Source organism: Pimephales promelas, chromosome 4 (genome assembly GCF_988280905.1).
Source record: "Pimephales promelas chromosome 4, fPimPro1.hap1.1, whole genome shotgun sequence".
NCBI classification, from domain to species: Eukaryota; Metazoa; Chordata; class Actinopteri; order Cypriniformes; family Leuciscidae; genus Pimephales; species Pimephales promelas.
Window position 1 is genome coordinate 16,519,154 of NC_142772.1, and position 25,369 is coordinate 16,544,522.

At 39.9% G+C, this 25,369-nt stretch overlaps 2 protein-coding genes across 3 annotated transcripts in view; both read right to left on the reverse strand.

The window, feature by feature from the left end:
• tecta (tectorin alpha) overlaps positions 1-10,138 on the reverse strand; it is a 37,395-nt gene extending 27,257 nt beyond the window's left edge. For both annotated transcript variants that reach the window (XM_039662533.2, XM_089130005.1), the window contains exons 1-13: positions 10,069-10,138; positions 9,611-9,750; positions 9,146-9,433; positions 8,868-9,005; positions 8,523-8,688; positions 8,107-8,339; positions 7,506-7,685; positions 6,765-7,335; positions 4,234-4,847; positions 2,514-3,084; positions 1,774-2,423; positions 936-1,040; positions 260-800 (exon numbers count right to left, since the gene is read on the reverse strand). In XM_039662533.2, the coding sequence (XP_039518467.1) occupies positions 260-800; positions 936-1,040; positions 1,774-2,423; positions 2,514-3,084; positions 4,234-4,847; positions 6,765-7,335; positions 7,506-7,685; positions 8,107-8,339; positions 8,523-8,688; positions 8,868-9,005; positions 9,146-9,433; positions 9,611-9,750; positions 10,069-10,132 (4,261 nt within the window). In that variant the 5' untranslated portion in view covers positions 10,133-10,138. The remainder of the gene's footprint in view (positions 1-259; positions 801-935; positions 1,041-1,773; positions 2,424-2,513; positions 3,085-4,233; positions 4,848-6,764; positions 7,336-7,505; positions 7,686-8,106; positions 8,340-8,522; positions 8,689-8,867; positions 9,006-9,145; positions 9,434-9,610; positions 9,751-10,068) is intronic.
• A 10,335-nt stretch (positions 10,139-20,473) lies between these two features.
• tbcelb (tubulin folding cofactor E-like b) overlaps positions 20,474-25,369 on the reverse strand; it is a 47,695-nt gene continuing 42,799 nt past the window's right edge. Inside the window, exon 9 of the mRNA XM_089130006.1 lies at positions 20,474-20,913. Within this exon, the coding sequence (XP_088986132.1) occupies positions 20,589-20,913 (325 nt within the window). The 3' untranslated portion in view covers positions 20,474-20,588. The remainder of the gene's footprint in view (positions 20,914-25,369) is intronic.

The following is a 25,369-nucleotide window of genomic DNA, read 5'->3' on the forward strand; positions in this document are numbered from 1 at the left end:
CAAGTCATTAAATTTGAAGCAAAAAATAAAAATAAAATTATGTTTTTACAGACGTTAAACATTGAATGGGGTCAAATTGACCCCAAGGATAATAGGAGGGTTAAGTCTGTTTTTGAATCATTCATCAGGTGAAAGTCTGACCATTTAACAGACCCCTAAATTCAAATATGAGCTATAATAATAGTGATGCTTGCCTTAGCAAGACTCACTAAATTTAATGCATAGCAATACTGTGACAAGAACAAGACATATTTCTTACCACAGGGTGTGGAATTTCTCCAGTCAGTGACAGATACTCCTTGTGTCTGACAGGTACTGGCATAAATCTGTAGCCAATTGCAGATGGTCTCTCTCGCACCTTGATCCAAACATGTATCCTGCAGACAGCTCTGATAGAAGTAGGCTGGTGCCACTTTGCTGTGACAGCGTGCAAACACACCTCCACGGTCTATAATAAGTCCACATAATCTCACCGCCTCAGGTTCGACATAAACATACAACCCTTCCGCAAGATGAAAACGGTTTCCTGGGCTACCGTTATCCATGTCAGTGTTACCAACAACATCCGTTACTTGGGCGGGGACCTCAGCAGCCAGGTCCCTCTCAACCAATCCACAGCGGGGGCAAGAATCCCCGCAACCCACTTGGCAGAAGGTGTCACGTTCTGCCCATGCCATGCCCCATTCGCTGACACTTAGAGTGGAACCAGAAATGGGCATTCCTTGGCAGAGCCCACAGGTGGCATTAAAGAGACTGCGAGGAAGAGTGAGGAGCAGTAGAGTATTCCAATCAAAAGCCACCTGTAGAGATATTATTAACCAGCTTACGCATTGGATAATGTAAATGTAGAGGTTTTGCATTTATTTCTGTCTATCTGTCTATGTCTTTTACAAGTAAAAAGACGTTTGCGATATTTATTTTGGTTTGCACTTTACCTTCAGTCCAAAGTCTGTCTCCACAAGTAACTGCAGACCAAGGGTGTAGATGTTCACTTTCCCTGGACCGAGTTTTATAGGCAGATACATGCGCTCTTTATTCACCTAAAAAAACAAAACAAAAAAAAAACAATAATAGTTATCAAATCCTTTTGGTACATGATTCATTGTTTTCTGTATCATCTACTAGCTGTTATCCATCTCTTGTTCATCCTCTGTCAATTCTTAACATAGTTCAAAAGCCAGTTTCTCGATGATTCACTCTGTCTCTCGTTCTCTAACTTGGTTTTCTTCTCCCCTCAATCTTTATTTGATCTAAAGTTCCTCAGATCTTTCGGTGGTGATGGGAACTCATTCCAGACGTGTTGTGAACTCATTCCAGATGTCACTCAGTTATCAGTTTCCCTCTGTCTCTGCTCCAGTATGCTAACAGATTCTGACTGAAATATTATACCCGTGAAAAAAAGGCACTCCCGGTTTAGCTTTGCGGTCCATTAAAATAACTTTGTGTCATAAAAATGAGGAGGTTGACCTTCAAAAGATTGTGTTCTAGAATTACAGACGAATTCTTGTGATTATGAAATGTCTGCCACTCAAGCAAATGGCCCAAAATTGTATTAGTGGCTGTCTGTTCTAGTGCAGGTGAATTCTGTATTTATCCAAATCAGCTTTGGATCACATCTGTACACATTGCGAACATGCTATCTGTATCACTCAAATACATACAAGTTTGACACAAACTACTATTCTTAGATATGGCCATGTTTAAAACAAAGAGAACAAAATCATAAGATACACTTTATTGATAATCTCAACATATTTTCCAGGACAATCTTACCATGACTGTGTGTTTGAAGCTTCGGGATACCTCAATTTCATATCCATAGACCTCCAAAACAAATCCACGCACCCATATAGCTTGACTTGTGTCTCTCTCTTCATTCCGCACTGAAAACTGAAACATGGGCAGGCCTCCCAGAACTGTCTCTGCACTGTCTAGTCCACCAAACCCATCCTCATCCCCTTCTCCACACTCAGTAGTGGCCAGACGAAGAGTACAGCTGCTCTGTAGGTCAAAAGGTACACCTCCAAAAGGCAAAAAGTGGCCATATCCAGCAACAACACACATGGCCTCAGTCCTTGGCTGGCAGAAAAATAGGCCTTCATTCTCCTGGCAGTACTCCTCTGGGTGACAGGGTGAGAAGGTGCAGTAGACACTGTTGTCTGAGCCATTACAGTAGCAGCGCTCCTGGCATTCCCAGTCAGTCCAGAATGTCTCATTGGTGGCCAGCTGGCGACCCAGGTAGAAGCAGCCACAGTCACTACGTAACACACAGGTGCCATCACGGAGGGCAAAGCCCTCTTCACACTGGCAGCCCTCGGAGCAGGTTAGAGGGCACGGCTCCTCTGGATCGTCCAGGTTAGAGCAAGTGAGAGGGCATGCAGATGTACACTCATCGAAATGACTGTTTTCTGGACAGGGTAGAGCTAATGAAAGAAAGAAAGGGAAGGAAATCATGTTACTAGGAAAAAAAGGTGTTGGACATGGTAAAAGAGAGAAACAATTAACACTCTTACGGCAGTTGGTAGCACTCCTCCAGGCTCCCAGGTTGATCTGAGCATCCTGGCAAGCTGAAGCATATGCCTGGAGGGAGTTACACAGGGCAGAACGGTTTCCCTCCCGTACACACATGTTGTAGAGGCAGTTCCTGAAGAAAGGAGAAGGATTAACAGCCGTGTGGCAAGCCAGGAATGAGCTGTTTACCAGGTCGTTTATGTTTCCACACAGCCATGGGCTCTGGTACAGCCTTAAATCTGTACACATCCGATACAAGTCCTCACAATCGCCATTGCATGTCAGATCATCTGCAATGGCTCTCCAGCCTTCAATAAACTGGTCAGCTGTATCGGCCTGCCTTCCACTAGGAAGCCGGAGGTCGTCAATTGGATCTCCATTGAAGAAACCACAGAGACCACAGGTGGTGTTGTAAAAGAGAGTAGAAAGAGTGATGTTTATCAGGCCTTGACGTGAATATCGGGAGCGGACTAAACCGCTCCACTCAATCACTGTGATATTACCAGAGGACCGGTATATTATGAGAGGCTCCACTGGATGAACATAAGGAAGAATTGCTGGTTCACCATTGACCTGGGCAAAGAGAGGAATGACGACATCAGCACACAACATGTAACCCATACAATCAGATAACTTGGTCTCAGCAATATGTAAGAATATATTGAGGAACAATCAAATCTACTGTTTAAATAATGATATTGCTATAGTTACTTGTCTTTCTTTTGAAGTCAGTATCTATTTAACAGAATACGTTTAAATTAGCCTGGCATGCCAGACCTACATCAAGATACTAGGTCTGGAAACTCTTCATTGACACGGCTCAATCCGAGGGGCGGGATAAACGGTTGTGTTTCAAATTCTGTCTGCACGCAATTGGATAGCGCTACAGCCAATCAGAGCAACGAAGAAGGTGACTTACTCAGCGTAGCAAGTTGATATATTAATATTAAACTTTTACCGTATCCAGTCCAGCTGTCAACATTGAACATTGAAAATAAGGGAGATTTCCCGGAATCCATCCCCAAAATAAGGGATTTTTTTGTTTTTTACACGACCCATAAACTTTAAAAATAAAACACTAATCATTAAAAGTCTAAAGAGTTTATAATTAGCCTACATATGTGTGAGAGAAAGAGACAGTATGTGTGTGTTTGTGTGTGTATGAGAGAGAAAGAGACAGTGTGTCATTAAAAAAATAATATCATAGAGAATGTTTAAATACTAATATCAGCTTACGAGGGAAACGGAGCCGGAGTAGTGGTGCTTCGGAGTGGTGGAGATGATTCGGGAGAGGTCCGTGCACCGATCGCGCGCTGACACGGAGTAAAGCCTTTATCTTCGACAACACAGCACGAGCGTGGCAAATATGACAAGTTGATCGTTTCGCCACAGCTTTTTTGTAACAGCGCGTCCGGCGGCGGCCGCATCCGAGGATGAACGACTTAAAACCGAATATGTCCGAGCTGGCTCTGACCGTCGCAACTCTGTCGTCATTTTGTTAAGCCCGCCCGCCGACTCTATACACGATGGGATTGGCCCTACCAGAGTTGGGGTTTTCCAGCTAAAACGTCTATGGAGAATTGCTAGACCACACTTTGCTGCAAAATAATTTTTGCTGCCGCTAGGGTGCGTCTAGATTTCTAGGCTAAGTTTAAATTTCACAGACCCGAGAACTGAGTTTTTTTTTTTTTCAGATTATAAACTATGCAAGACACCACAAACCTTAATCAAGTCGAAATCCGAGCCACCTATTTGTGCTTCCAAATGTCCAACCCTAACGACCACTGGCCTTAGCCATGTTGGGCCCTTATTCACCAACTTCCTCCCAATCTTCACCTCCACTGATGTAACATTTGCAGGCAAGCGTCCTAAAGTCTTCACCAGGTAGAATGAGCTCTCATCAGGGAATGGCATTGTGGACCCATCAAACGTGGCCAGTATTTGAGACTGAGATAGCAAACAGACTGCTTCACGACGAGGGTAACACCCCAACAGGCCGACTTCTGCTGCACACACCTCGCCTTCCCCACAAGAGTCATTGAAGCAAGTCACTTCACCTGCCAGGCCACACACACAACGCTGGGTGCATTCTTCACCCACCTCGCCCCCTTCCCCTGCCCAGAAGGTCTCATTTAGGGCATAGTACAGGCCATCACGTTCACATCCACACTCAGACCGGCGTACACAGCGGCTACCACTCAGCACATAGCCCTGGTTACACTGGCAGCCCTCAGTGCATGGATGGGTACAGTAGAGGTAAGACGTCAGGTCGGAGCAGGAGGCAGGACATGCACTCGTGCAGACTTGGTAGTGGCTGTTCTCAGGACAGGTCAATGCTAAGAACCAATAGCAAATGGAAAAATGCAAAGTCAGTGGAAAAAAGAGCATAGAAAGGACATATTCATGATAGAACATGAGAAAAGGATTAGTTCTCTTCAGAATTAAAAATTTCCTGATAATTTACTCACCCCCATGTCATCCAAGATATTTGTGTCTTTCTTTCTTCAGTCGAAAAGAAATTAAGATTTTTGCAGGAAAACATTCCAGGATTTTTCTCCATATAGTGGACTTCAACGGTTTTCAACAGGTTGTAGGTCCAAATTGCTGTTTCAGTGCAGCTTCAAAGGGTTCTACACAATCCCAGCCGAGAAATAAGGGTCTTATCTAGTGAAATGATCTGTCATTTATAAAACAAAACTAAATATTTCTACACATTTAACCACAAATGCTCTTCTTGCATTAGATGTGATGTACCACACATTACGTAATCACGTTAAAAGGTCACGTAGGCGGAAGTACCGACCTAGCCTTACAAAGCAAATGAGTCAAACGCCCTTTACAAACAAAAAAAGGTAACACTTTATAATAACTGCACGCTATTAATCATTAGCTAAGCATGAGTAAACAGTTAATTCATCATTCATAAAGCATTAGACATTAATATGCAGTTTATAAATATAGCTATACATACTTTTTTCTTGATTTATAAGCATATCTATAATGCGTTTAATGCTTCTATTTTCATACTTTGTTAATGATCAATTAATAATTTCTAAATGAAGTTTAGCATTATTTACAAACCAGTTGTTTAAGAGTTGTCAGTCATTCATAAGATCACTTAGAAAGTGTAAGTAAATATAGTAAATACAGGTAGTTATAAAGCATTTAGTAGTGGTCAGTTAACTATTTTTGTGAGCTAATCTAAAGTGAGGACTATTCATGCTTTGTAAAGCATTTATAAAGGAGATTTAAAGACTTATCAATCTTCTAAACAGTAAAAAGTAACAAACACAACGCAGTGATACAGAACATAGAAATATTTAACAGCCTTTAAAAATGCTTTACAAGGCATGACTAGTCCTCACTTTAGATGAGCTCACGAACATAGTTAACTGACCACTACTAAATGCTTTATAACTACCCAAATTAACCCTTAATTACAGCATTAATACATGTTAATAAAGCATTTATTAACACATTAAGTAACCATCACTATATGTCTGAATAATAAGATGTATGAATGTACATTAAAATAGTTTATTAATAATTTACTTACTCGCTCTAAGAAATCGTATGAATCACTGAAAACTCTTAAATAACTGGCTCATAAAAAATGCAATTCTTCATTTAGAAATGATAAATTGATCACTAATAAAGGATGAAAATACAATTATTAAACAAATTATACATATGCTTTTAAATCAAGAAGAAAGCATTTATAGCTGTATTTATGAACTGCTTATTAATGTCTATTAATGCTTTATGAATGATGAATTAATGGTTTACTCATGCTTAACTAATGATTATTAGCGTGTAGTTATTATAAAGTGTTACCCAAAAAAATGTAAAACAATGAAATCCAATGATTTTGAAATTGGAGGAGAAAATGAGATGGAGTTTTTCACCTAACCCCATGTTTTCTGCCTGTCAGGTTATCGCCTGACCTTTCCACCATGATTGCGTAATGCGTGAAGTCGTGGACATGCAAGATGAGCAGATTCAGCTGCATTGAAACAGCAATTTGGACCTACAACCTGTTGATAACCGTTGAAGTCCACTATGGAGAAAAATCCTGAAATGTTTTCCTCAAAAATCTTAATTCCTTTTCGACTGAAGAAAGAAAGACATGAATATCTTGCTGGATGACGTGGGGGTGAGTAAATAATCAATAACATTTTTAATTCTGAAGTAAACTAATCCTTGAAATAATCTATACTTAATTGAATCTCTCTAAAGATGTTGAATTAACTCACCACAGAACGTGCGTGATCTCCAGGCTCGTATAGTGACTCCCAGGGCCTGGCATGCAAGTGCATATGCCTGTATAGCCTGACAAAGGGTGGTGATGTTATCACGATTGCTGCACATATCATAAACACAGCTGTACACAAATGCTGTAGGGTCTACCACAGCCCTACAGTCTCTGAATGGCCCGTCAGTTTTATTGATCAGCCCGCAGTAGTCTGAGCGAAAATAGAATGCTTCCGCTGCCGGTTCACACAAGCTACAGTTCTGGGCACAGCCATCTGTACAACGAAAATCTGTGTCCTCGGCTCGCCAGCTACCACCTAGTTCCACTACGCTCTCTGCCAGCGAGCCATCTGGCAACACGGGGTCGTCGGCGGGGTCATCGTTGTAGTTACCACATAGACCGCAAGTGTTGTTGAAATAAGAGCTGGGGAGGGAGATTGAGGCGTAGTGCAATCCGTCATAGGTCACCAAGAGACCAAAGTCTGTTTCCAAAGCGACAGCAACACCAGATTGGTATACCTTGACTGCACCTAGTTGAAGTTGAACAGGGAGAGTCTTTATCAGGCCATCCACCTGTAACAACAGAAACAAAAAGTGAAAGAGACTGAGAAAGGTTACATCGCCTGTGTCCTGCAAGAACAATTTAATCTACGAAGCTGTTATTCATACTGATTGTACAGTTGGTCAATTTAGTAGGTGGAGTAGCTTCAAATTTAAAGGACCGAAACATGAAGAGAGCCAACCTGCACAGTTCCCAGAGTCCCTTTGGGTAGTGTGACACGGTGGTTGTAAACCTCTACAGTCACATCCCTTAGCCAGGACACAGTCGTCACACCACGGTTTTCATTCTTGGCCTCCACACTGAAGAAGGGCAAACCAGGCATTTCCCAGCATGGACGAGCCAACAGGTATGAGCAAGTACCCTAGATAAGAGATCAAGGAGATCACATTGTTTCACCCTACAGTTCTTTATAAAGCAAAAACAAAACAGCAAATCAGCCTTATATTCAGCTTTGTGACATGATAACAGTTGGGCCTATCAGTGAAATGTGATTTGTATTATTTTTAATTTGTTTCTAGGTTCATAAAATGTCATACTATACTATTTCAGAAGCATTGTGCACATTTAATGGGCCAAGTGCACTTTTGTATACTGATAAATAATGGTTATTGTGTCTAGTTGTGGTCAGTCCAGTCGAGCCAACTGCATTGTTGTCAGGGTCTGGTCCAGGGTGAGTAAATCATAACAGAATTTTCGTTTTTGGGTGAAATATCCCTTTAAAAAAGGTTGATAACTACTGTCCATTTTTATTGAAATGGGATCATTTTAACCCTATACTGCACCTGGAAGTGATACAGAAATCCATCGAAAGTGTGGTAGTGGGGGTCTCCAAACACCACACAGGTGCTAGTACGGGTAGGCTGGCAGTAATAAGCCCCCTCCACTTGTTCACAGGTTTCTAGCTGACCACATGGAGTTTCCTGGCAGATGACCTCATTATCCAGATCAAGACACCTACATCGTTGAGTGCATTGGTCTGATAGCCAGAAAACCTCCCCACGCCGGAAAAACCGACCTGAAAAAAAAAATGTATTTGCAGAAATGGAGATTGGGTATGGTGTGATTAAAAGAAATAAATGTTGAAATAAAAGAGCACATATTTGATATAAGATATCTTATGAGTAAAATATTAATTAAATGTTGCAAATACCACAAAATATAACTTTCCCTAACTACAACTAAATGCATTTTGTCATACCAGTGTAGCTGCAGCCATTTGCTGGGTCTATCTGCTCGCCATCAATGCGGAAGAACCACCGTCCGGGCACATTGACATTAGTGGTCTGTTCAATGTTGACCACTTCGTTCGAGCGTGATCCAGGAAGGTTGAAGAAATGGCTGACATCTCCACCATTGAAACCTGCCTAGAGAAAGCAAACATAGCAGAGAATGGGGAATATCATGAGATCAAGATTATGTTGTGAGTTTGCAGAGGGTGAAAACATTTCAACTAACTAACCCTAACCCTAACAACCAGAAGAATGTAATGAAATAGTCCATAATATACAGCAACCTCTGTAACAGCTGTTATTTTCAAGATTACCTGTGCTGTGGTTCCTCCCAAGCCTGTAAGAGGGTCTCCTCCACTAGCCGTGCCTGTGCTCCAGCTGATCTCTCCATAGTTAAACATAGCAAAATAAGCTTGGCCATCTGAGATTAAAACTGCCTGAAATGTATTTACCTGAAAAGACACAAAAGAATGATACTCTCTTTAGTTGTTCATGTGGTGGTGAAACAGTACTGCTCAGTAGCTCAGTTTTTTTTTAAATTGGTCACACAAATAAAACAGTGACAAACTCAATATATCTCTTTTTGCCTCACCGGTGTTGTTTGGCTGCCTCCGTAGAAAGTGACCTGATTCCAGGTAGCAATAAAGACCCAGGTGGCAGTGAACGATACCATATTCTTGAAATACTTTCTGACATCCTGATTGGCCCTCTCCAGGATCTCTGGGTCTGTGCTCTCACGGTAGTACACATCTCCACGTATACCATTATGCACGTCAGCCCATAAAGGGGCAATGAAGGAACGACTGTCACTGAGGGGGAAAGCCTCTGGAGTGAATTGACTCACCTGAATGCTGAAGGAGATCACTCCATTGTTGTTGACCTGTTGGGGAATAAAAGATATTGTACTGGAACACTGGTAGATGGATGAATAGATCACTAAGAACACCAAAAATATTTTCACCAAGCTCCCTATTCACAACTGAATTGAACATATGATGTTGCAATGAGATTTTTGGTGATTTATCTCACAGTTATTATTCACATTTTGGAGACTTACATAAAGGGACCTATAGGGCAAATTGAAGAATATGAATGGAATTAGAAGTTGAATTTCTGGAGAGCTGCCATCATCCATCTTAGGGGTTTCTAAATCCCTGTGAGCTGGTCCAAAGGGGTAGAGTGTATCCTGAGAAAATGCTATGTAGAGGAAAAAGGAAATGTTAAGAATGAAATGAAAAGAAGCAAGCATCAGCTGGCCATGTCAGGGTGTCTGGATTGAAAATGGATTTAAACTGCATAAATTCATTTATGTGTCTTTTTGCATAGGCGATCTAAGTCATGTAGAGAAGTAATTTAAAAAGACTTGGAAAAGGTTTGGGTTCTCTGGTTCTTTTTAATCACATCTTCACTAAATTAATCAACTCTTTATTCAGTGTCTTGGCTCTTTTTATCTATCAATCACTGTTAGGAAAGCAGGAAAGGGTTTGTATGTAGTTGTGAGAGGACATCACTTACCTCCTCTGGGAGCAAGGGTGCTGAAAAGCTGGAGCAGAGAGACTAAAGTGCCTGTTCTGACCATCCTAAACACCTGAAAAACATATAGAATCAGAAAGAGCTTTATGCAAGTGTTCTTGCATACACAAGAAAATGTTCTTGTTAATGAAGCCTCTAGTGCACACATTTAAATACAACAAGACACATAATAATACAATTTTAAAAAAGATATGAAAAACGTGAATTCAAATATTCAACACAAAATATCAAAAGTACTTTATTGGCACCAGCCTTCCAAACATCAGTTATTTTAAGATGAAAATATTTGGACCTTTTTCATAAAAAAAAATTTAGTATAAAAGGAGCCAATTTTAAATAATTAACAACTAGGCCAAGTTGCATTTGTTTCCAATCAGCCCTGGTTTAAAGAGCAGTCTCCCAGGTCTCCCATGGGGGAATTCTCCCCCTTTCTCCCTCTCCATGGTGGGCCTGTTCGCCCTCAGTTGAAAAGGTTCTATTATGTGATGGGGAACAATGTGTTGGGATCACATTCTCCAGAACTATCGTGTGAGTGGGCTATGGTGATGCAGTTCCAGGCCTCCACAGTGCCAGGAAGCCCGCGGCTGGGAGAACCTGCCTTCTATCCATCGTCTGAAGGGTCCATTACAAAGTGTTTATGTTCTATGACTTGTTGGCATCAGAGAGATGACTGTGAACAGTGAGGCTAATGGGTTTAATTTAGCAGGCTTGAGTTGCCAAGGTCTTTACGGCAACCCTTAAGGGGCAGAAGTTTGGGTTTCACTCCCTTTAGATTCACCAAGCCTTAGTGTGCCAAAATAAACGGACATCTTCTCAAATCCGGAACGGAAATGATAATGACCTAAAATGATTCTGATGGTAAAACGATCAACTGGAACTACTTTGTCACTCCGAACTTAATTTAGGTAGACCTATATTTTAAACAGGAGCACCAAATGTCTTTTAGAAAGGGCAATGACAACAGTGAACAATAGTAAGTAAAACTGATTCATCCAAATTCTATCCCTGTCTATTTCAGTCTATAAGGGTGTTTCCACAGAAAACTTGCCGCTTGCCTCAAAATAAACTTAAACCTATACTAATGTAAACACAAAAGCAAAATACCACAAAAGGTCTAGTGTTTGATTAAAAAAATGTATACAACATATATGTAGAGAGATTAATATGAAAATATATAAATTGTTGGTATTAGGCATGGAAATGCAAATGTTTTTTTTCTTAAATTGCAATAGTTAATTTTGTACATATGTTAAAGTTTTTTTTACAGTATGACAAATCCAGAATGATGTTGTTAGATTAATACGAATAAATTTAATCAAGACATGGCATCTAATATAAGTCTAAATAAAGTTCACTCAAAGTTGGAATCTTAATGATCTCCAGTGGATATACCTTTGCCCCAGAAGAAAATTAAATTTACCATCCTACAGTAAAGATTAATTATTTAATTATTTTTTCATTTTATAATTTATAAAAAAAACAGTCATAATATAATTGAAATAAATTATTATTTTGAATTAAATAAAAAATAATAATAATGAAGGAAAAACACAATTTAAAAATGACTTTTTCATTAACAAAATAAGCAATAGTAAGACTTCCATGGAAACAACCTAAAATTTGTATTCAATCTGCTTGCGTTAGGAACAAATACTCAAGTGCAGCGTTACAAAAAAGGAAGTGTACCATTTCTCCCTACTGCCAAATGAGAAAAAATATCCACCTTCCAACATAACTGAAATCTAGTCTCCTGAAGAGAGCCTATGTATTTAGACAATGTCCTGCATAACATCTTCCGTCATGAAACCAAAGCACAGACAAAACTGGCATTTGATGGGATTCCCAAGTGAACCGTGAGATGCCAAAAGGCAAATCCGTTGCTCTCCACATCACATTACATAGACTTGAGTTCATTTGGCTAACCTATCAGAAACCGATCTCAAACAAGCTGCCTTGTCTGACGACTGGCATTAATAACAATGATAGATGTTATCAAAATTTCTTTGTTACCGATTGGCAGGTAAAGTCTTTCATTTACATTTTGTGTATCAAAACAAAGAGAGAGAAGAGAGGTGTAAAAGAGGCAGAGAGCACCTGAACATCATTGGTGAGAAACTGACAAGCAGTGAAAGACAGCGAATTTGTCATAAGAAAACAAAACAAAACACAACATTCCAGTTCAAAGACCCCAACTCAGAAATCAGCACTCACCTGCCTTCATAGGACGGAAGTTCAGCACGTCACCTGTGCATCAGGCTCTAAGTCACATCCAAGTGGGTACCATCAACACAGTCTCAAGAGCGGAGGGGCTCTGCTCTTGGATGCAGAAAAGGGAGGGGGAGACAGCCCAGAAAAACCCTCCTAAATCCTCCACTCACACAGAGTGCTGTGTTGGTCCAATTCCACAGGACAACCGCCAAAGACAAGAATGGCAAACACGGCCCAATCCGTGCTTCAGGGTACGCTTGATTTCAAAGAGCAAAAGTCTGGAGAAAGTGATCCCAGAATGAGAGGACAGAGAATGTGAGAGAGTGGGTTCCCTGTACGGATCTACTGAAGGGAGACGCATCAGAGGCAGGCGCTACCTTTTGCACCAGGGATAGTGTTAAAGTTAATCTGAGATGTTTTTTTTTTTTTTTTTTTTTTTGGGAGGTTGTTAGGGGGAGGATAGGAGAGTCAGAGGGAAAGAGATAGGGGTGGGGATGGAGAGTGGGGTTGAGACTTTCGAAAGAGGGAAAGAATAAAAAAAGAACAAGAACAGAATGGCTAAGAAAGAGTTGATGAGAGAAGGGGGCAGAGCTGAGGAACAGTGAAAGGTGGCGTTTGGTAAGTAACTGAAGGGAAATATTGAAACTAGAGCCGTAAGCACAAAGAGGATTTCTGAAGAAAATGTCAGGCCTTTGGATCTAACTCCAATTCCCTAGATATCAGCCCTCTCCATACCTAGCGCACAGTCCACTGCATCTCCCCTGGGGTTCTTCAGCCCACCCTTGGGGCATTTATTTACAAAAGAAAACACGGCAGAAAAACATTGCTTTATTTGATTAAAAAAAAGGAGAAGAGCTTAGGTTACCACATTAACATGAATCCGCTTAGACACTCCATGTGTGTATGTGAGTGAGTGAATCAGTGCTCCCCCTCCTGTCTTACTGGCCTCCTTGCACCAATTAAGGACAGCCTCATTTGCAACAGCTCACTCAACTCTGGGTTGATCTCCAAATGGGGCTCATTTCCATAGATGCAGGGCTGAGATAACAACAAAAAGGGGGGAAATCATTGGTGCATCCACAGTGATAGGGTCTGGGAAGGAGATGGGAGCAAGATCTGAGTCAGACTCAGCATTGTTTCTAGGAGGACAGTGGATGTAACTAGATACCACAGGGGGGCAGGATGTGTGAAAGCCGACTGGACGAACGCAGACCCCAGATTCCCTGTGACCAATGTGGGGGTCCCAGCGGAGGGTTCTTTTACACCTTGTTGCTTTGTTGTGTAAATGCAGACCATACTCTTAACCAATCTAGTGCATAACAAGGATATAGAGAATTTGACAAAGAGTGCAATGTGGTCCCAGACTGATTGTTGGACAGTTGAATCATCTTGTGCTGGGATGACCAGATACAGAAGAAAGAGTGAGTAAGGACAAAAAGGAGACTGCTCTCCTTATCTTCTCACCATCTTCTACTTCTGCTGTTGTAATTACTTACTAACAGGGTTTATCATTCTGTCTTGCTTTTTTTAGTTGTCCTTCATTCTACTTCATGTTGTCCTACAAACAGAAACATTGTGGTTGTGAAATAGGTCAACTCAGCTGAGATAATCCTGCATCTTTACAACCAAATCTTTACAAAGTTTCAGTCCCACCAAGAACAAGAGATGGCTATGAGCTTGGTGATAAGCATTAACTCCACTGTCTGGGCATTGGAGTCAAGTGTCTGATAAAATGTAATCGCAAACTGTCAGCCCCATCAACCACCTGCCAACCAAACCTGGCAGATTGAAATCAGGCTGACTGAATTACCATAATGTCAGCGGGTACAACGAGGGCCTTTGGAGTCATCGAGCAGCTTCCGTGGGAAAGGACTCAAGCATAGATGAGAGCACTAATGCTGCAGTTGCTTGCTGGTAGGTTCACCAAGCCTGACCCTGTATGCTGGAAAAGGTCCTGGACAAGAACCTGGCTGGGTCATCCAATATCTTAATTTTCATCCAAACCCCCTTGATGCATCCAACGCCAAGCAGTTGTTTTGCCCTCATTTTCTTTCCTTTCCTCAACAATGTCAAGCCCCCTTAAGGTAACTCAAACCTTCTCAGAAAACATCTCCCCCTCCTGGCCACACAATGAGCTTCCTTCAGCCTTCCATGCTTTATGGTGAACAGGGTAGATCAGGCTACCAGTTGCCCAGCCAGTTCTTTTTGCTCTGCTACAGAGTGAGGTGATAGAAAAAAACTTTCTTAAAACCCCCACCTATCCAAAACACACCAAATCCCTCAACAGCTCCCAGTGTGACCTTGCCTTTGTAGCCCACCCCTGCTTTCGTGCCCTGGCAACCCCTTGTCCCTCTTCCCTCAGATTGGCACAACTCTCTGTGTTGCCGATCCACCAGTGAACTCTGGCTACAGCTGCACTCTGGGAGGCTATGCTGCCCAATAGTTAGGCCGCTAAGGAGATGGATGTTTTTTAAGCCTTGGTTTTTAAGACAGAGCTGTGGGTGAATCTGAGAGTGTGACAGCGATGCCAGATTTGGCACGTGTAGCTTTCACCTGTAGGCGTGACAGGAATAGGTCAGCACTTCCAAACGTGGTGAAACCAATTAGGCAGGATGCTTTTTATCAGCCAAACCACTGTGGAGATCCAGGTGGCAGGCTAGCTTGTGGCTGTCTGGCTGGATAGCCTCCAGTTGGATGCTAGTATATGCCTAGGCTCTTGGTGAGGTCTCCACGGCGGCTTATCCTACTACGACAACAAAAGAGGAGCATATACAAGAAAGCACAGCAAACTAAGTAAAAGGCAACAGGTATAGGTAACCCATGTAAAATAAACAGGATAAAATATCACACAATTTGTCCTCAATACATTACCTTATCACCAGCTTATCCCATAGCCTTAGGTTCACCAGAGTATAATGGTCAAGAAGCTCTGCCAGTTTTGCAGATTTAACAGCTGGCCCAGCTGAGCCATAACATTGGGGATCTCTAGATACTGTTGTTAACTTGAACACATCTCTGCTCATGTCAGATGAAACATGTAATTTTAAGTCCACTAACAATAAATCAAATTTCATTAAAAGGGGAAACTTCAGTTTCGGGGACATTAAGACTCTTATGAAATTATGTTTATTCTTAACATTTTTCAGTACTATGGCATTCTACATAACTTCACATAATGGTAAAATACCATTCACATCTTTTACAGCAACATTCCATGTCAATGTTCACATATTCATTAATACTTAATTATTATCCATGGCCCAAGGCATTTTTTTTTAATTTACAATCCATAAAAACACCATTATGCAGACCCAGCAATAGGTCAATATTTCAGCACATACTCTGTTAACAATTCTGCAATTAAAGGCCAGATGTCCTTTGGGAGCAGAACAGAGACGATCAAGTGTCATCACCACAGCCAAAACACAATGAGAACAAAATATGAGCAATGAAAAACTTGTAGAGACATAAGTACTGCTGAAAGATGGGATAAAAGGGGTGCCCAATCACACAAACTGTGGTTTGCACAAAAGATCGAAAGCAAACATGCAGTTTTATCTAGTGAGACATTGGCATAGAGCAGATTTTTTTTCAAGTGAGGACATTAGTAAGTATTATAAGGGATTTCCAATTATCAGTGGTGAATACAATTGGAAAGAGGTAAACAAATGTAGCAACAATTTGATATAATCATAGGATTTGGGCAAAAATATGACAATTAAGCTCAATTTCCAGTGATAAGATACAGTGATGGGACTTTTAAACAAAACAGATCATCAGTGTGGCATATGCGGTTACACTGAAACAAAGTCTCAATTTCTGCCAACAATATTAATGCAGGCACTTCTCCTATCAATAGTGATATTATAGCTAATCTGAGCCCCTAATGGATTCTGAGCTCCCTGTTAACACCCTCCTCTGGCATAGGGTTACATAGAGACAGCTTGGTAACTAGAGAGGGAGTCTATATACTATATCAGACACTCTAACATTAGAGCCATTCTGCTAGGGAATGGTATGGGAGTGAACAGGAAAAGCCCTGGTAATCCAATTCCTGAAATGTATAGACTGGTATGTGCTGACTTTGGTTAAATAATAAGACCATAAAGACCGAATGTTAACATGTTAAAACTAGTATCACAATCTGTATAAAACCTTTAGAACTGATTTTTATTTAGTTTGAGACTGAGAAAAGGGTCTTAAGTTAACTTACAATTCTTATGTGGTAAGGGTCCTGATATTCAGGAATGGATTGACAGTCATTTGCGAGCTATTAAGTAGACAGAATAAGCATATTTGTGTAAGGCTGTCCCATCTTCTTTCATGTATTAACAAATGACAACAGTAATATCTTCAAATTCCATTAAAACCTATAAAATATTGAGATGATAAAAAATTATTAAAAATAAAAGTCAGTCCACCTCCCCACTCCCTATATTTCTCATTATTGTTGGTCACCTCTAGTTTTCTCTCTGGAAAATGGGAGTGATAATAATAAATAAATGCAGGTTTATAACCCAACAGCACATGCTCTTCTTTGCACATCAATAAGAGTATGGCATCTACATACTGCAAAGAATCTTTCCACCATTGAGAAAGGTTGCAGAGGTCTTGCTGAAAACATACCCGATTATCCGGTGACTAGGGGATTGCACTCAGTCTGTGGTCATAATAGGGGGAGCCAAGTTTGTGAATGTAAAGTGTGTAAACCTTAGATGGCTTCAGGCTTGTAGGTGACCCTACTTTAATTCAAGCAGAAAAGAAGTGGCTGGTGTTACAGCTGGAGGACAGAGTTCAATTTCTATATGCCCCCCTCCCCAACCCCAGACCACCTACTCATCTAATGGGCCTACTTTTATGTTAAGGGTAGCCCTCGGTACCCCTAGGTCTCCCCTTCTCTAAGCATTCACATTCTACAGATATTTAACTTGTATTCAGTAATTTAGACATTTAAAATTCAATTTTAATTCTAGCCAAGATGTCTATCCATTGTCAAGTTTTTTTTTATTTTTTTTTAGGAAATGTAGACCGCAGGGTCTTGAGTGAAAAGCATGTATAGCGCAAATGTCTGAAGACACCTACCTCATTGTAGGAACACAAGTAAATTAGGTGCAGTAACTGTTATTTCTGTACGACACTATACTGTATGATCGAATAACAATTATAAGTATCTTGGTATTGTGTTATCAAGGTTCTTAAAGCTGCAGTATGGAAGATGTTTTGTTTTAAAAATGAACAAATAAACAAATACATATATCTGCGAAGAAAGTCTGACTTTTACATCATGTTTATGATTCAGTGGAGGGTGTGTTAATAGATATCTAGCAATCATTATGTCTAATTTCAGTGTTGCCAAACTTTTGTAACATGATTTATTTTAAAATGATTGTTTACAATAAGTCAAAACAACTGTGGAAGACAGTTACCTGCAACAAAAGATGTTATTTAAAGATGACATGTCTTTTTTGTTTTTATTTACTTTTTACATTATGTCTTTAGGACATTAAGCAGGGGGCAAGTTTTGACATTCTTAATGGCATTCACTCTTATAAAATTATTGCCTCTACCTCAAACCATCATATTCATCTATGCTATGGAGCTTAGGCCCCGTCCACACTACTGCGTTTTCGTTTAAAAACTGAGAATTAAAGGATTAGTTCACTTTTGAAAAAACTTTTGCTGATAATTTACTCACCCCCATGTCATCCAAGATGTCCATGTCTTTCTTTCCTCAGTCGAAAAGAAATGTAGGTTTTTGATGAAAACATTCCAGGATTTTCTCCATATAATGGACTTCAATGGGAACCGGATGGTTCAGGTCCAAAAGACAGTTAATAACTGTTTTAGATGCAGCTTCAAATGTCTTTAAACGATATCAGACGATGAATAAGGGTCTTATCATGCGAAATGATCGGTTATTTCAAAGCTTATTCCAAAAATGTAACTTTTCTAAGGACAAATGCTAGCCTTGCTCTATTCTGTGAGGCGCGTTTGTAACGTCACGTAATACGTAATTACGTTCAAAAGGTCACGGGCAACGTAGCCGGAAGTACAGAATCAAAATCGTCCGACATCGTTGTTTTACCTTTTAATTCCTTTTTTGTAAACGGCGTTTGAGTTAGTTTTCACGTTCAACCTATGCGTTCAACTTGTAAACACTCTGACTCTGTACTTCTGGCTACGTCGCCCGTGACCTTTTGAACGTAATTACGTACTACGTGACGTTGCAAACGCGCCTCACAGAATGGAGAAAGGCTAGCATTTGTCCTTAGAAAAGTTACATTTTTGGAATAAGCATTGAAATAAGCGATCGTTTCGCATGATAAGACCCTTATTCATCGTCTGGTGTCGTTTAAAGACATTTGAACAGTGGTGGAGGAAGTACTGAATCTCAGTACTTAAGTAAAAGTACAAATACCCAGATAAATATTTACTTTAGTAAAAGTAAAAGTAACACAATGACAACCATACTTAAGTAAAAAGTAAAAAGTACTTTATTTTAAATGTACTTTAAGTATTAAAAGTAAAAGTACTTGCATAACAATTGATTCTCTTAATGTCTATTTTCTAATGATTAATAAAACATTTAATTCTAACTCATTTAACCTAATAGCCTACTCCTATAATGATGTTCAATAATGATGGAAAAAAATGTCACCATTTCTGAAACAAGCTTGCAATTAGGAAATATCATGCTTATCCTTACTATATGTTAATAACTATTGGCAGTAAACGCGATTCATTTATGGTGTAATTCTAAACCTCTTGGCTTGCCATAATCCTAACCAAACCAAACATATATTACACACGGTGTGTTTCCTATGCACGTAAAAACAAATTTTTGCGTGTGAGTTGCATGATAAACACACTGCGTGCGAGACGCATTTAGTTGATGTATCTATGGCAACCAAACGTCACTGGTGAGACAACGTGCAACGAACGGACGGTCAGATTACGTTTTGGCAGTGGAAAAACTGATCAGAAAATGTAACGAAAATGTAACAGAAGTTGTAGAAATGTAGTGGAGTAGAAAGTAGAATAATTGCTGCAAAATGTAACGAAGTAAAAGTAAAAAGTATGCACTATTTATTCTACTTAAGTAAAGTAAAGATACGTGAAAAATGTACTTAAGTAAAGTAACGAAGTATTTGTACTTCGTTACATTCCACCACTGCATTTGAAGCTGCATCTGAAACTGTTATTAACACTATCTTTTGGACCTGAACCATCCGGTTCCCATTGAAGTCCATTATATGGAGAAAAATCCTGGAATGTTTTCATCAAAAACCTAAATTTCTTTTCGACTGAGGAAAGAAAGACATGGACATCTTGGATGACATGGGGGTGAGTAAATTATCAGCAAAAGTTTTTTCAAAAGTGAACTAATCCTTTAAAACGAATACGATCTCTGTCCACACCAGCGTTTTATCTGTGTATTTAGAATTGATCTCCGTCCACATTAAAATGACCGAAACGCAGATCACATGACCATTCACCAACACTGGGCATGTGCATGCCGGTGTAAACAGTGGCTGACAAATCAGGGAAGGACACGTCATGACTGATGACACGGAATCATAGAGACGAGCGTGAGCCTCTGTGTCATCGTTTCTAAACTCCTCCATTTTGTCTCGTCTACACTAAAACGCCCTCTGGAGATTTAAAACGCAAAACGGAGCTGCATCGTTTCTAAACTTCTCCGTTTTAGGTCTTCGTTTTTCCGTTTTAGTCTGGACGGGAGGTGCAAACGTAGCAAAAGGTCTCCGTTTTTAAACGGAAACGCATGAGAACGGGCTGGAAACGCAGTAGTGTGGACGGGGCCTGAGACAAAGCCCAACTCACATAATTACCAAAACAATGTAATCACCCCATCCCCACACCCCCTCTTTCCCTCAATTAACTATACCTTCATTTCAAGTGGGCCAAATATTCTGTACAGCACCCTTAGTAAATGGTAAAATACTCTTTAGAGTAGAGGCATGTATGCAGTTGAGGGTAATTCCTGAGAAGCTGTCTCATAAACACACATCAATGAAAATTATTAAGTCCACACATGTTTAGCATACATCCTGTATACTCCTAATCCAAAATCTCTTTTTTAAAAACTATTTTATATACAATTGAAGATGCTGGGAAAAACTGGCAGTTTTTCTCTGTTGTAAATATAAGGCATGCAGACTTGTGCACTGTTCACAGCATTCATATTTGCCTTTATTGGAAGATGGTATTCCAATAAATGTGGAAACGTCGTAATTATTTTCCCAAACAGTGCCCAGCTGTTGCTCTCTTTTCAGTCATTGTGTCTTAGGCACCACCAAGATCTCATCTCCATCTCGTATACTGTAGGAATGAAGTGCTCGAGCTCCATATTTCATCTCCTGAGGCTCTAACGCATAGCCAAGCTGCCGATCGATATAGTACACACGTATCTTGTTTGGAGGTAGCTGGACCACGGCTCTCAACTGCTTCTTTAGGTCTCCCACTGTCTGATCCAATCTGAGCGCTAGGGGCTTTGTCTGGTCCCCGAAATGCACCTCTACTTGGACATGGCAGAGAGGGCGCAAATCCACTTCCGCAAGTGGGGCTAGGCGGCCATAGCGTGCTACCAAAGTGTGGTACCTGAAAAGAGTGGAGAGCAGTGAGGAAAGAACCATGTGTGTTTAGCCCATGCTATTTTTGCTGCAACACCCAGTGATTGTATTGTGGTTGATTGGTTGATTGAACCATTTATGTTAAAACAAAATGCTGATTGGATTTTAGTTAAAAAGACAGAACGACTGTGAAGAAAACAAACATAGAGAAAATATACAATAGGCCTAGCTCTGTTCGAAAACCTAGTGAACTGCCTACATAGAAAGCATTTTGAACCATCATAGGCATACTCACACAGACTATTTAACTAGACAGTAGGCACTTTTAAAAATAAATAGTTTTGGCAAACTGTAAGTAATACGTTTACTACTACCTAGATAATATCCCAGATAGCAAACTGACACTGAATCAACGTGGAAATATGACATCGAAACAACGTTGATCTGACATTGTTTTGCTCATCGATTTAATGTTGAACCAACGTCAGACGCGTCATTCTTTCAAAACTAACGGAAAATCAACTTGAAATCAACGCGTTGTTTCAACGTTATGAATGCAAACCAATTTTCGATTTTCATTTAGCTTTAACTCTTTCCCCGCCAAACACGGAATTTTCCGGGTTTAATGAAAAAACGCATCCCCGCCAAACACGGAATTTTCCGGGTATCCGTGTTTTAGGTGGTATACGGTAAGGAAGACCCGCGCGCATGTTCTGAATGAGTGCGCAACTCTTTGATCAGAGAAACAGATTGCAATCGTCTCAAACAGTGGAGTAGTGAGAATGTATCAGACAGACAATGCAGAGGTATATGGCTGAAGTACTGGAGGTTAATGGACTCGGAGTCCGATCACTCTTTATTTGATAATTCTGAATCTGATCGGGACGAAGTAGTCAGTGAGAGAGATGCACATGTTGTCACAGAAAGTTCTAGCCATGGACGTGCCGCAGATAGATCGTATAATATTATGACACTATAATATTTATGTGTGTGTGCAGGCATTTATGTGTGGCTGTCTAAATATGAAGGTGTAATTGTCAAATTATTTCTCTCTTTGTGCACATTTACCACATTGTAATATGTATTTGTGTGTGTGGGTGTGTGTGTGTGTGTAGGCCTGTTTATTGTAATTCCAATTATTCATTATTCACAGGTAGAACACAGAGAGGCAGAGGCAAAAGTTTTATTGCAAAAGTTACATTTCCCTTACATCCTGGGAAATTTGATATATTTTACATTTATTTATGTTTTTAATTTATTTTGGAAAGTTTTATATATCAAGGAAACAACATCTGAATGTATTCTGCTTTTAAATGCACTTGTTTGATAAAAATACCTTTTTCTCAGTTTTTTGTCCAAAATGTTGTGTTTTTGACAAAACCTACCTCTGTTCAAGAGGCAATAAAAAAAGAACAAATGAAGATAAAATAAAAACGTTTTTTTTGCCTAAAAGCAGAGGCTCAGATCTTTATTTTTATATATATCATCTTCATATATTCATGGAAGAAAATATTCAGCGGGGCATTAAAATTTAGCGAAAATCGTCAAAAACCCTGGCGGTGGCTGGCAACTTTTTTTTTAAACGCTGGCGGGGAAAGAGATAAAGAATGCCGCGTCTGACGTTGGTTCAACGTTAATTCGATGACCAAAATCAACGTTGTTTCAATGTCATGAGAGACGTCGTTTCCACGTTGATTCAATGTCAGTTTGCTGTCTGGGATTGATTAAAAATGTGCAGTGTTGGGTTCTCAGAACCAGGCTTAAGAATGACTGCTGTTTACCTTTTTTCCTGAGTATCCGATGAGCGCTGCCATGATGGATTCTAACCTCTGTTTAAATGCTGTCTTGTTTCAGTCACCATAGGAACTTATTGTTGTATTGGTGAAAAAAGCGTCTGAATTAGTTAAACATAAGCGCAGGGTTATGCTACGCTGTTGTTGACTATCACAACTGCAATAAAAAATAGAAATTTCTGAAGTATGCAAATCTGATGTCTAAATGTCTAAATGGCGCCATATGTTATGCATTTTATGCCAAAGATTGACAAGAGAATCTACGCTCTCATTAAACTTCCATGGGTATGTTACAAAAAAAGTCATTGCGACACTGTAGAGGGATGGCACTATGGAGCCATGTGCTGTTCTTAAACCATTTTCATAGGTTTAAAATTAAATTATTAAATCAGTAAAATCCACTAATTTCCCTAGAAACAACAGAGACCAGAAATGTAAAGTATAATTCCGCCATGAGTCGGCTGAGACTTCTGTGTTCAGGAAAGAGGTGGATCGAGTGGTGGACTGAGTTAGCTTAGCAATATGCTAACACTATTGGAATCAATTGTGGGGTCAAGTTTATCATACTTTTACATTATAATGTGTGTGAGATGCTGCCTATGTAGAGTGTTCCAATTTTTAATTCAGTTCAAAGTGAGGTTTGTTGCTTTAAAAGGCAGCTGCAAGGCCCTTAACTTGTCTACTCACAAGGTTTTGGAACAGAGCTAATGGGTTACAAAAGCCCAGTAAACTTGTACTTGATAAATACTTGAAAAAACCTGGTATGTTAACATGTTGTTTTCATCAAAAATATTAAGCACACTTAAATGTTTAAGAAAGACAACTCATACAAACCAATTTACAGACAAAATTAATATCAATGCACCAAAAAAAGTGACCATAGAGTTGTGTTTGTGAGAAGACATGGTTGTGTATTTGTATACCTGTTTGTGTACAGCACACTGAGTTTTTAAACTCTGAGAAAGTTCTCACCACCACCCCTTTTTGCCCTCCCTTCTTTCCCATCTTGCTGAAGGATTGTGGGAAAGATAAGAGGAGATCGGCAGGCACAATTAAATAAAATCTCCACAAAAAAAGTCTTTTAGCTTTAGAGGGCTACAGTAACCGACACAGCCAATCAAAGTAATTTCCCCTGCCTGTCCAGAAAAGTCTCCCCACAAAGCAGAGCCTGAGCCTGGGTAGGTGCCTGTGGCTCCCTGCCTTCACCATGGGAATACTGCCCCCACTATACAAAGTGCCACTCTGTCTGAGAGAAAGAACAGTCTCACTCAAGGGTCTCATTTAGTGTGGCTAAGCTCCTTAAATGAAGGCGAATGGGTGTTCGCAGTGATAACATAGCTGCCTTGGATTCCTCAAACAGAGCTTAGATCAGTCTTGAAGATGGGATCGGACAGTCGCCACCAAGCACTGTTCATAGTAGAGCCATACAGTGAGTCTACTGTAGATACTGCATTTGTTGGTAGATACACATGATCTGTTTTCAGGTAGATAACATGAACAATCACCATTAGCTAAATATTTAGATATCTACAACTTAACATCACAAATATCTCCTGGGACCCAAGGAAATTCATCTGTTATTTACTTGTCAGCAATTTGGCTTTTTATCTAAAGCAACTTCAGTACATGTACTGTATTACAGTGGCAGTCACCCTGGATGAACCTGGGGTAAATGCCTCTTCGAAAGGCATAGCAGAGATACAAAATCTTAGACTTTGTTCACACTCCAAACAACTGTTTTGAATCTGTGTTATCCAGTCTTTAGGGCCAACAGTCATTTTGCATCAGTTGAAATCAAATTTTTTTTTCTTTCTCTGATCTGTCAGTGTAGGCAACTAGAATATCTACATGGGTTGCTCTGGTAATGATGTAAGTGGTTGCATGAGACAGAGAAGAGCATTGTTTTTTTTTCTCCAAATGAAAAAAAAAAACAATATAAAATAAGAGACAACTAAACAAGTCATAGTGTTCAATTTTGTTACCTATTCACTATACCACATATTTTTACACAATTCAATACAGGGTCCATGATAAGACTTTTATGAGTGAAACCCAATCATTTGACCTCAGTTAGCCCTGGACAATTTTGTCTGTAAAGAGTGATGCACTTAGATTTTCCCTATACCTTTGCCTTCTTACATCCTTGTAAGACAACAAGGTCCCAGGCTATGGTTACTCCAAGACAGTAAGACCAATATCCCCTTTCATTTTCTTCACACTCTCCTCCTCTCATCCCTGTCTTTGCATTCTCCAATCTGCTATCATTCCTGTGTTTCCAATTACTCCAGGGAGGATCAACATGCCCATTGCCATGGTTCAGGTTTTAGTTACTCAAAGGCTGTTGAATGTGTAGGACTCCTTCACCTATTTCACCCTCTTACCTACAGTATATAGCCTACACTATGTAAATAGTGTACCTCACAGTTGCCTAATGGAGGGTGACTAGGACCAGTTTGTTTGGCAGCCTTGGTACAACTAAACTAAAGCTGAAGTTTTTAACACTTTAACAGATTAAGTATTCTAGTGCCTATAAAATAGTTTCCATAAAATAATACACTAAATAATGCATATAAGCCTCATCTAGGAAATAGATGTGAGCAATCAAGCAGTGAAAGGTTTGAATTACACTAGCCAGCACTCAAATCTCAAAATCTTTTCAGCTTTATAAAGATAACAGTCTCATGCCCACTT